General features: G+C 37.7%; 2 protein-coding genes across 2 annotated transcripts in view; one reads left to right on the top strand and one right to left on the bottom strand.

The window, feature by feature from the left end:
* Positions 1-12,389, top strand: part of TRPC5 (transient receptor potential cation channel subfamily C member 5) — a 139,012-nt gene that overhangs the window by 30,513 nt on the left and 96,110 nt on the right. The window lies entirely within an intron of this gene.
* Positions 8,314-8,640, bottom strand: TRPC5OS (TRPC5 opposite strand). Its single transcript, XM_007466312.1, has one exon. It carries the CDS (start codon positions 8,638-8,640, stop codon positions 8,314-8,316), a length of 327 nt encoding a protein of 108 aa, XP_007466374.1.

Raw genomic sequence — 12,389 nt, 5'->3', positions numbered from 1 at the left:
ACTCACTCATCATTGTGTATCAAATCAATGAGAACTTTGGAATTTGATAGACTGAACTGTTTCAGTCAGACCATATCAAACTTCAACTCCAGGTTTGCAGCAAATGCAGCAAGGATAATGAGTGACTGTCAACTTCAATGTCAATGATTTCCTGAAAAATAATATACCCTCATAGAGTCACATAAACTCAAATATGGCCCAAAGTTTAGTCCCATGGCCAGAGACTTCAGAATTATTTTAGAATTTACATATTTAGCTCCACATTTCCTAAGACAAGTTATCTCTTTTTGTTGTTGTTGTTTTTTGTTTTGTTTTGTTGGTGGTGATTATTAATATACTTTATTATTTTTTAACATATTTATTGGAGTATAATTGCTTTTCAATGATGTGTTAGTTTCTGCTTTATAACAAAGTGAATCAGCTACACATATACCTATATCCCCATATCTCCTCCCTCTTGCGTCTCCCTCCCACCCTCCCTGTCCCACCCCTCTAGGTGGTCACAAAGCACCTAGCTGATCTCCCTGTGCTATGCAACTGCTTCCCACTAGCTATCTGTTTTACATTTGGTAGTATATATAAGTCCATGCCACTCTAACTTCATCCCAGCTTACCCTTCCCCCTCCCCGTGTCCTCAAGTCCATTCTCTACGTCTGCATCTTTATTCCTGTCCTGCCTTTCAGAACCTTTTTTTTTTTTAATTCCATATATATGTGTTAGCATACGGTATTTATTTTTCTCTTTCTGACTTACTTCACTCTGTATGACAGTCTGTAGGAACAGTATGGAGGTTCCTTAAGAAACTAAAAATAGAACTACTGTACGACCCAGCAATCCCACTACTGGGCATATACCCTGAGAAAACCATAATTCAAAAAGAGTCATGTACCACAATGTTCATTAGCTCTATTTACAGTAGCCAGGATATGGAAGCAACCTAAGTGTCCATCGACAGATGAATGGATAAAGAAGATGTGGTACATATATACAATGGAATATTACCCAGCCATAAAAAGAAAAGAAATTGGGTTATTTGTAGTGAGGTGGATGGACCTAGACAAGTTATCTTAACAACGACCACAGATAAATTTTAGTTTAGTTTCTCTTCTGAATTGTAACTTCATTTCTGCTAAAGAACTCTGTAATCCTTCCCAACCTGTGAATTATAGATTTTTTAAATCTGTGGTTCCATTGAGTCTCAAATGAGTATAGTCTCCAATTTTCTCTATTCAAATCCACATGTCAAGTTTAAGACTGAATACTCTCACCTTGAACAAATCAGCAATGTCCTTATTTTAGGGGTGTTTTTGTTATTTCAAGTTTAGTGTGTTTGGATAAGAAGCAGAGTCCTGTGAGTTACTGAGGCTCTAATAATTCAGGTATCTCTGAGCACTTCATTCTCAGAAGCTCTTGATCTAAGGAAGCAGACTGATAAGTTTCTTCAATAAATATCCATAATCTAGCCGTTAAAAAAGTGAAACATACACACAGTGCTTAAGGCCACAAGCATAAAAAAGGTCACGATCATTGATCATCAATTCTCATCATACAAACTCCTTTTGTAGAATGTGATGGACACAAATAAATGAAAACTAACTTTATCCTTCTATTATATCTATAGCAAATGAACTCAGCTTTGCTACATTAGATAAAATTCCTCAGATTCCTTGAAGGCATATACTTTATGTGTGCTTACTCATCAAGAAAAATATATTCACATCTTAAGTGAGTCACACTCCAGGGTCTGGTGGAACACATTCAATTTGAGGGTTGCATGTTCGAGCCCCTAAAAAATTGGAGACACTTTCTTAAAGGTGTCTAGACTTTTCTAGATGACCTTCAGGCCCTTAAGAAGGCTAGACAAGAATTATCTCCCAGGACCAGAATTATTCAAAGGAGAAACAACCTGTAGATGGGAATGGGACAACTAAGCTAAAACAGAAATTTTGTCTTCTTTTTCATACTTGATTACATGCTTGATTCCAGTTGGACCATGGGGGTCTATCTTCAAGAATAGATAGGTTTCTTCTCAGTGTCTATACTCAGAGCAGGAAAAAGCAGATACACCACTTCTCCACTTTCTAGTGTCATGTCTGCTGACACCCTGTTCAGTCTTCTTTCAAAGCTTGCTGTGATTCCAACAGGGCGGAAATTCCCAGTACAAATTGAAATTTTCTCAACAGGTGGAGGTATTATAAGGGAGGAACATTAGAGACTCCTTCATCAGGTGAAAGTACCCAAAGATAAGCCTGCTCACATCAAAAGTTGCAAACAGACAATATGTCTCTACGTCTCTTAAACCTTGAGCTAAAAAGCTTTATTCAAAAAAACAAAAAACCAAAATATTTTTCTCTATAAAATGAGCTGCAACACAACTGATTTTCCAAAACTGGAAGTTAGGAGTTGCCAATATTAAAAATTTAGAAGATAATGGTTTCAAGAAAAGCCAATGTTTCCCCAAGTTTAAGTAAGAATAAAACTATTTAAAAATGATCAGTATTGCCAGAATTTATCATCTAGAGGCATGTGTATTTATGCGTTTTCAACAACAGATATTGTTAATGGCATCTTTGATTAAAGGAATCTGAAACACCGAAGTTGTGTTTCCTACCTGTGACTCCCTAGTCTACTTTACATGAATACTTGTGTTAAACTAAAAAATACCTCTTGAGATGCTTTCAGCATTTTACTAGGGTCTTTAAGACGAAATTGTGACAAGGGGTAAAGAGTTCAGTGGTTTTCCTTACCTTGCTAAAATGCAGTTTCATTCTTCAGAGGTATAAATGGAGATCACCTTCAAAGACTCTTTATTACCCTGAAGAGATGTGACACTTGAGACCCACGGATAGTTGTATCTGTCCATACAAATAGCTCCCAAATAACTTCAGGAACTAAAGGTTATTTTTTCTTTTTTTTTAGGGTTTTTTGGTTGGTTGGTTGGTTTATGAGCTAAGGATTACACAGTCAGAAGAAAAACAAGTTTTAAATGAGGGGTAGGGTCCTTGAAAAAAATAAGACGTATACCCTAGGTGAAATGGCTAAATACCACTAGTCTATTAAGATATGGCTGTCAATACAAGAACACAATAGTCAGCTTTGATGTAAAAAATAAATCTAGTTGGATAATAGTGGGTTAATAATGTGCAGAGTTACATAACTTCCTCAGGAACAAAATCTTAGCCTTAAATGGAATATAATTCACTATTTCTTGAAAGGTGGCTTTTTCATTGTTGTTTTTTCCTCATTACTATTCCTAGAAGAACTGAGTAGGCTCCCAAGAAGAATTTAACTTGGTGGGGAAAAAAAAGCTCAAAAGAATGAAACAAAAACTGATTCCAACTATAAGTTTGACATCAAGTAAAATGAGGAAGCTCTAATCTCTTAGAAAACAGGTATAAAACTACTGGATAATCCTTACATGTCACATAGATTTTCAGGTATTTTCATATAGACATTTTTCAGCTATTCCTAAAAAGTTCTGATTTCATGTATTCTTTCCCATTGTCAGATATATCAACCAAAGCCTTTGAAAACTATATCATTTTGTGTGTTCCTTATTACCATTGAAGGTAGGCAAAAAAGTTATAACTATCATTTGACAAACAGGAAAGAACTATATTTCAGAGATGTGTTAGGACTATCTATCTGACAAAGCCAGAAGAACTTCAGATTCCTGGTATAATACTTTCTCTGAGTATATTCCACCTTCTGTTGAGAGGAGTTCTTTTATGCTGGTTTGGTAGCCTCCAAAGTCACCACCAGGTAATTTAAGATGACCACAAGTTCTTTGATTTGTGAATGAAAGTTTATTAGTTAAAATCTGTTAAAACACGTAACAATAAAATGGTATGGACCAATAGCTAATAAGGACTATATTCAGTTATAATCTAATAACTAGCAGTAATCATCATACATAAGAATACAACTAAAAAATAATAAAAAATTAAAAAAGAATGCAACTTATGTAGTTACAACTTCCCACACATTTAGCCAAAGCACACAGGGATGAAGAATTAGATGCTTCCTAATTCACTGCAATCTACCAGCCTATCTCCTTAGTTTTCACACCTTAAATTTGTCTTAGAATGGTGAGCCTATCCCCCTCTCTATCCCTCCATGCCATACAAGAATTGACTTTGGTGTTGTTCTCAGGAAGATCCAGAAAAGTTTGGATAAAGGACTGGAGGGGAGACGCAGGATTCCAATCAGAGGTATCCAATCAGTGGACTGCCAAGTTAGTTAATCCATCTTCCTCTAACTGGGCTTTTAAGTGCATGACCTGTGTCAATTGCCAACCAATTATTTCTATCAATATTAACAACTTAGTGTTGTCTAATTTGCGTATGACAAAAACAAGGCTTGGTTCATAAATGTGATTAGGAACTAACTCTATACCATGGTTTTCCACCATAAACGGCTGCATAACTGTTGACAACTTGTTACTTTTCTTCTCTCTCCTAAAAATACCTTCCCTACTAGCTCTTAGTATGTTCTTACTTCCTGCACTTATTTCTTATCACTATTAACTTTACTTTTAATTCTGTTCCGTAAGAGCAAACATACTTAATACAACAATCCGTTGTTTGGAGCAAGGTAACATCTTAACAATTCAAAAACATATATAATCACACAATCAAAGCAAACATTGCAATATATTTTATCTAATCCCGAGGTGCCATTATAGTATAATCTTTCCAGGTGAACCCATCTAGCCAAGAGCATAGATAGTTCCATAGATGTTGTAGCATCTTCCCGTTTGACACCTAAGGACCATGTTGACTATTACGTGTTTTATAGGCTGGTTCAAGCTTTATCTTGTTTCAGTGTCTGGAGTAGTCTCACAGATTTCTTTTGATGTATTTTGATGACCTGCTTGAGGAGGTATGGTTGATTGTGTTCTCTCATTACTACTAACAATTTTTAACAAGCTCACTAATCTGTTGTGGAATTGTTATGAAGTCCATATTCTAGAGTTCTACTTGGAAGAATAGCTACCCTTCAGTATCCATCTTATTTGAGGTGTACCAGATCTTTCCATTTATAGTTAAATTGCTCATCAAAGAGAATTCATAGCAGATTGATGTTCTCTCCTTGGATGTTTCCTGATCTTGCACAAGTATTTATGCCTTGAGTTTCATTTTGACACAAAGTTACAGCCCAATTTCCTGAAGTCCAAATTTCTAGTGGAGAGTGTATATCTTCCCTGTTTCTAAACCTTTAATTAAAGCATATATTCTATCTTTTAACTTTTATCCAGTTACTCTGTTATTCTTCTTCTTGGTTGCTACATATATAGATTTCCTTATTTAACTCTAATCACTATTTTTCCTTATAAAACTGCTCCTATTGGAATGGTGGGATAAATGGTTACTTCTTGTTTTCCCACTGCTCTATTTAGGTTAATTGGCATAGTTCCTTTGCACCGCATCTATTATTTACCACTTTGGACACAGTGTATAGAGTGGCCTACCCTGGGCAAGTAAGGCTCAGTTTGTCCAGTTACTGCAGCAGTAAAGTCCCTCAATCTGCTGTCTGGTATGGCTTGTAATTATCCACAGTAGTTGCTCGTAATATAACTTTTATTTCTCCTCTTTGTGTCTTTGTTCACCCCTCTAAGTCTCCTGGATCCTCACCTACTCTATCAATCTTCCCACGTAGCAGTGTACTGTGAAACTTTCTCATACTAATATTTTTCAGTAGCTCCATAAGTTCTTCTGATTTTCAAAATGGTCTCTAAAAATACAACAAACTAGTGAATATAAAAAAACAGAAGCAGACTCACAGATATAGAGTGGTTACCAGTGGGGAGATGGGAGAGGGAAGGGGCAAGATAGGGGTAGAAGAGTAAGAGGTACAAACCATTAGGTGTAAAATAAGCTACAAGGATATATTGTACAGCACAGGGAATATAGCCAATATTTTATAATATCTATAAATGGAGTATAACCTTTAAAAATTGGCAATCACTATATTGTATACCTGTAACATATAATATTGTACAGCAACTATATTTCAATTTTAAAAACATTTTTAAGAGTCTGTGTAAAAAAAAAAAGTAAAAAAAAAAGAGTCTGTAGCTTTTCTTGATACAGCAATCTTTTTTTAACTTTTATTGAAGTATAGTTGCTTTACAATGTTGTGTTAGTTTCTGGTGTACAGCAAACTGATTCAGTAATACATATATATTCTTTTTCATTACAGGTCATTACAAGATATTGAATATACTTCTCCGTCCTATACAGTAGGACCTTGTTGATTATCAATTTTATATACAGTAGTTTGTATCTGCTAATCCCAAACTCCTAATTTATCCCTCCCCCACCCTCTTTCCCCTTTGGTAACCATAAATTTGTTTCCTATGTCTGTGAGTCTGTTTCTGTTTTGTAAATAAGTTCATTTGTATCATTTTTTTCAGATTCCACATATAAGCGATATCATATGACATTGGTCTTTCTCTGGCTTACTTCACTTAGAGTGATAATCTCTAGGTCCGTCCATTTTGCTGCAAATGGCATCATTTCATTCTTTTTTATGGCTGAGTAGTATTTCATTGTGTGTGTGTGTGTGTGTGTATGTGTGTGTGTGTGTGTGTGTGTGTGTGTGTGTATATATATATATATATATATACCACATCTTCTTTATTCATTCATCTGTCGATGGGCATTTAGGTTGCTTCCATGCCTTGGCTATTAACTATCTCTTTCTTAAATTTGTTAAATAAACTTATCCTGAAATTCAGTGGCAAAACTGACTTATGTTTCTCCTGCTACTGCTCATCCAAATAAGACCTGGTTATATAGTCTATAATTTTCCCCATTTACCTTTAAAGGTAGCTGATAATCTGTGTATGCAGCGCTCACTTAGTATTAGATGCAGCATCTGTCATGTTGGTTAGCTCTGAAGCCATCTGTATTAAAAGTCTTTTTAATCCCTTTGACTATAATATACTTTAGGACTCTATGTGAATTGGTATAATCTGGTTTCCCATGAATGTGGATTGACTTCTACATGTCATTTCTTCACAATTTTCATATATCACTTTGTCTAATGGTATACTTCTATGTCTTTACCTAGTTGTTGCCCATATTGTAAGATGCAAAGGCCATTCTCTAGGAAGAAGGACCGTAATGTCCACAGGCTTGTATGAAAGGTAGCTATTCTTCCAAATGGAAGTAAGGGTACCCTATGGCATGCAATTAGTATGATCAGTGAATTTCCTGAATGTGTATTTAGTCCCTCTCTGTTTTGATATGGGGGTCTTCCAACTATTGCATTTCCCCCCTCTGGTAGCTGTAGAATTACTGTGGGTATAACCAGTCCACATTTTGTTTAAAATCATTATTGCTCCCATTGCTCAGTAGTAAAGATTTCTGTCAAGGTTGAAGCAGTTTCCCTTATAATAAGCCTATCAGCTATTCTTTATAAACGTAGTTATACCAAAGAAGGTGTACTTTATCTGCTTCTACTTGTGGACCATCATCTCTAAGCCTATGCCATAAGTGTTTGACCTTTCCATAGGCAAATAGTCCTTGTTAGGGCTTTGTCTAGCCCTTCTAGTACTAGTACTTCTCTCCGGTTGTTATTTGGTGTAACTTGCCATTTCCATTTGAGTAACAATGTTGCAGAGTACTTGTGATATGGGTCAGCATCTGAGGGAACAGTCCTGCATTGGAACTTCTTGGCCTCAGCTTTTTCAAAGGTTTCTCCCTGGCAAAAGTTATCTGTAAAGCTTTCTTCAGTTTTATTATCTGGTAGATGGCTGCTTTTTAGAATTATTTCCCACAGTCTGCTATAGCATCCTTTGGCTGACACATTCTGTCCGAAAGGCCTAGTAAGTAGTTCTATCTTTTCAAGTAAAAGTGCCCCAGTATTGTCCTATTAATGTGAATGTATTCACTATACTGCCATCCTGGAGGATATTCCCCTTTTAGTTTCCACTCATTGTAGAATGGTGAAATTGGGTCCCAAGATGTGATAGAGTTCATCAGGTCTTCACCCTATTGTTAGGTAAGGAGTTTCTTTTCTTTGCTAGTGTTTGCTCCTATTATCAGGAATCCTAACAGGAGAACAAGTACAGGTAAAGAAAGAACCCTACTGCTAAAGTCAGAGCTTTTCGTATAAATAAATACAAAGAAGAAAAGAGACCAGCCTCTGCCAGAAGCAAATCAAATAGTGCTTGTTCTATAATAGATTAGTAATGAAACTGTGCAGAACTAGGAGAAAAACTGTTATTGCTAACATTCAGAAAAATTAGAATATATTTGACACAGAGAAATGATCAGTTTTCACATGCTGGTGGAGGCAAATGAGGTTTTATCTACTTGAGTCATTGTTAATAGTAGAGAGTACTTCTTCATATAATTCTACGTCTAACATAGGTTGATCTGTATCAAAGGTTAAGTCTTCATCTTCTCTTTGTGTAAGTATCGATTCTAAGTCTGGGAGATCAGCAAGGTCTGGTAGTGAAGCTTCCTCGGAAAGAGGTGCATCTCTTTCTATCTGTTCTGCTCTGTCATCTTGCTCTTCACAAGGAACTGGTTCTTGTGAAATCAACCGTAGAAGCTCTTCAGCTATTCTAATTAACTGGGCTACACAATCAACAAGTCCACCAACTAGTACAGGGGTTGACACAGACTCCATTCCTCTGTGCTTTCCTCAGTAGATAAAATATTACTAAAAGTTGTAGTAAATGGGCTCTTGGTGACAATGGATCCTATGGGGCTGGCAATGGTTCTGTGGTTGGTTTGGTTGAGAAATGAGGCTGTTGATATGATGATGATGATGATCAAGTACAGAATGAGGCCAGTGGTCCTACAGTACTTTTTGATAAATTTGGTGAACCTTCCACAAAATTTACATGTGGTTCTCTTGTTTGTGTTGGTAGTGAACTGCTATTATAATGACCATCAGACAGATTGCCACAGCCAAGAGAAAACAGAAAAGCAGATCTAATAATAGAAAAGAGAAATATAAAGTTAGTATCCTTGAGCCTTTCTCCATCATACAGTTTCTGGCTATAGGATAACGTTGAAAATGTACCCCTAGCTATTGCTCCTCGTTTTTTTCTTTTTTCTTTTCTTTTTTCAGTACGCGGGCCTCTCACTGTTGTGGCCTCTCCCGTTGTGGAACACAGGCTCCGGACGCGCAGGCTCAGCAGCCATGGCTCACAGGCCCAGCTGCTCCGCGGCATGTGGGATACTCCCCGACCGGGGCACGAACCCACGTCCCCTGCATCGGCAGGCGGACTCTCAACCACTGCGCCACCAGGGAAGCCCTGCTCCTCGTTTTTTGATGGCCTTATGAGGCTCTACTACTCATAGTCCCCTTTACACTTCTCATGGTCTTTACCTCTTACGGGATTTGAGAACAAAGTGAACATAGGTAGTTTGTCTATCTTTCTTGAACATCTCTATTGAGGAGGATACATACACTCAGAGTCTTTCAATTAATCCTGTTTTATTAGTACCTTTGCCTCATTTCCATTTATATCTGGTGCTGCTAAGTTCTTTCTGTGTTTTTAATAATTCATTCGTTAAAGTTTCCGATTGCCCCTGCAGTCTGGGGAATTTATGGTAAATGAAAGTCCCACATTCTCTGTCTTTTCCCAAACTTTATATAACTTCTGTTATAAAATTAGTTCTTTGGTCATTTCCTATCACTGCCAATATTCCATATCTAGCAGCTATTTCTCCTAAATTTGCCTAAAGCCATGGTCATACTATTCTCATCTGTATGTCTGTGTGCTCTACAAGCCCTATTCCTAAGTTTATACCTCTTTAAGGTAATATTCCTTGTTTAAAAACCTAGAGAATGGCCCAATATAATCTACCTATCACATTTGTCTGGTTTACCATCCCCCGTTCCCCTTAAAAATGAGTTTGTTGAGGCTTCAAGTTTTTAGTAATTCAACATAGCTCATACTGCTTACTCGTTTCTTTGATTCATAGTTTTTTTTGTCCACTCTTTCTCCTCTGCTTACCTAGAATATTCATGTCCACATGCCCTGAGCTTTCACATGCCCAATCTGCAACCTTAAATTGAACTGAAAAGGGACCTGAGTTGAGACTTGGAGTTCCCAAGACTGCAGAGTCTGTATTAGTTTTGGCGGGGGTCAGATTGTCTCCTCTCTTTTTCTAAACAGATTATTCTTTCTTTCCACTCTGATGAGCTGGTACATGTCCTACATGAATTGCTAAATTCCTTTCATTGATTTCTTTTCATATCTCCCTTCACCAGATTGTTTTCTCCTGCAGTAGGACAGTCTGTAATTTTCTATTTATTAGAATATATATCTCAAGTCCACAGCTGATTAGTGTAGCTATGTTCTTTTGGCCAGTTGCTTCCTTGGGCATATATACACATTAAATTTCTAGCTACCAGTCCTGCAAATTGAGCTGGTTTCCTCTCTCCAGCCTCAGTCAAGTTTTTCCCAGTGGAGAGTATTAGGAAGCAACCATCCACCTCCCTCTTTTAGGATACTGCCAAATCTATCTTTGCCCTGTTTCCAGCAGTTCTGACCAGAGTGGGGCCCAGCAAGCCACAGGCTTTACCACAGCAACTTGTACTCCTTAGGCCTTTATTGGAGTAGAGCAAATCATCCGCCAGATGGTCTGTGATTTTCACATGGAGCTTGCTAGTTTCCACAGGGTATGGTTTGACCCACTCAGTTATATACTGTCTTCACCTAGCATAAGTCCTATCAGAACCTCACTTTTTTTTTTTTGCCCAAAATCCTGACAGTAGACATGGGGTTTGCCCTGATGACAAGGGTCCTAACCATAATAACCAGAAAGCATGATTTTGGTTGGAGGCAACTTCCATCTGAAATATGGGAGAATCGGTACTAGATGCATGGCAGTTTATTAACTCACAGGATCTCTGTTTTTGATTAGAGAAAAAGCAATCTAGTGGAAGGAAATAATGGTAAAAAATCATGAGAGGAATTTGGCATTAATGTAGAGCATGAATCAGCTCATCAGAAGAAAGACACAGAAGTAAGGTTTGTGTTAAATAGTAGTAGAGAGCACCATCAAACTTTTCAAAGGAAGCAATAAACTACTACAGTGCCCATAGCCCAAGGGCACAAGAGGGTAATAGGAACATACTCACACAAAACCTATTTAACTTCTGGCTTCCCTTTCACCCAGTTTCTTTTCTCAGCTTCTCTACCTCCCTCTAGGACTCTGTTATTAGTCTTCTTTGTCAATACACCTCCATTTATTCACCTATGTGTTTCATTTTATTTCATTCTCTCTGTATCTCCATCTTCCACTACCCCTTCCCATCATCTTTTCTCCCATCTCTCCCTAAGCTGGCCAAAATTTAGAAACAAATTATAGTCCATTAATCAAATAGATGTATTTACAGAGCTTTACACGACACAATCTAAATGTAAAAAGCAGAGAGGTAGAACACTTCATATGTTGCTATCTTATAAAGACAAATGTAGTTATCTATTATTTATACAACCCTTGGTTTATTTTTTCTATCTCTTGGTCACCTTTGATGGGAAAAAAACATTCCTGACCTAGCCTTAACCCTGTTGACCACTGTGCTAGCTAATCCACAACTCCTATCTTCAAAGCATCTTGGAACCTAGGAGCTGGGGATGGGGCGAGGGCAGGGAGGGTGTTGAGAAATTAGCAAGTACTGCAGTGCTAGGAAATAGTAAGAGTATAGCATCAGCTTATTCCAGTTATGATAATTTCCAAAGCAACCAAACCCTGAACCTAAGGTGTTTGCCTAAAGGTGTATTTTGGATAGTTTGCACCTAGCCCCAACTCACCTTAAGGACCCTTTTATTAGCTGTTCCTTCTGCCTAGAATCCCTTTCCCCCAGAAAAAAAAAATGGCTTCTTGTCATTCTGGTCTCAGCTTAAATATCATCTCCTCAGATTTCAGGCCCTCCAACCTGAAAAAGCCTCTTAATCACCCCTTTCTCGTTTTGCATACAGTGCATTTTTACATTATAGCACCTATAATCACCTCATATTTTCTTGTTTATTCATTTGTTTTTCTGTCACCCCACCCCACATACATATAGACTAAAATGAAGTTCCATGAGATTAGGAAGCTTGTCTGTTTCGTTTTCTGCGGTATATCCAAGGCATAGCAGAAAGGCTGCCGCATAGTAGATAACCGGTAAGTATTGTTAAAGAAAGAAAGGAAGGGAAGAAGGGAGGGAGGAACAACTTTTAACTCTTTCATTCAGTAAATATTATCGTGTCAAATATTCATGGATAGGGCTTTCCTGGTGGCGCAGTGGTTGAGAGTCCGCCTGCCGATGCGGGGGACATGGGTTCGTGCCCGGGTCCAGGAAGATCCCACATGCCGCAGAGTGGCTGGGCCCGTGAGCCATGGCCTCTGAGCCTGCGCGTCCGGAGCCTGTGC

The sequence above is a fragment of the Lipotes vexillifer genome, unplaced genomic scaffold, assembly GCF_000442215.2.
Source record: "Lipotes vexillifer unplaced genomic scaffold, Lipotes_vexillifer_v1.1 scaffold298, whole genome shotgun sequence".
Lineage (NCBI taxonomy): Eukaryota > Metazoa > Chordata > Mammalia > Artiodactyla > Lipotidae > Lipotes > Lipotes vexillifer.
This window is presented reverse-complemented; position numbering and strand designations above follow the sequence as displayed.

Bases quoted from the DNA above. Each gene is read 5' to 3' on its own strand.
- TRPC5OS (XM_007466312.1), bottom strand. From the start codon at position 8,640: ATGGAGTCTGTGTCAACCCCTGTACTAGTTGGTGGACTTGTTGATTGT.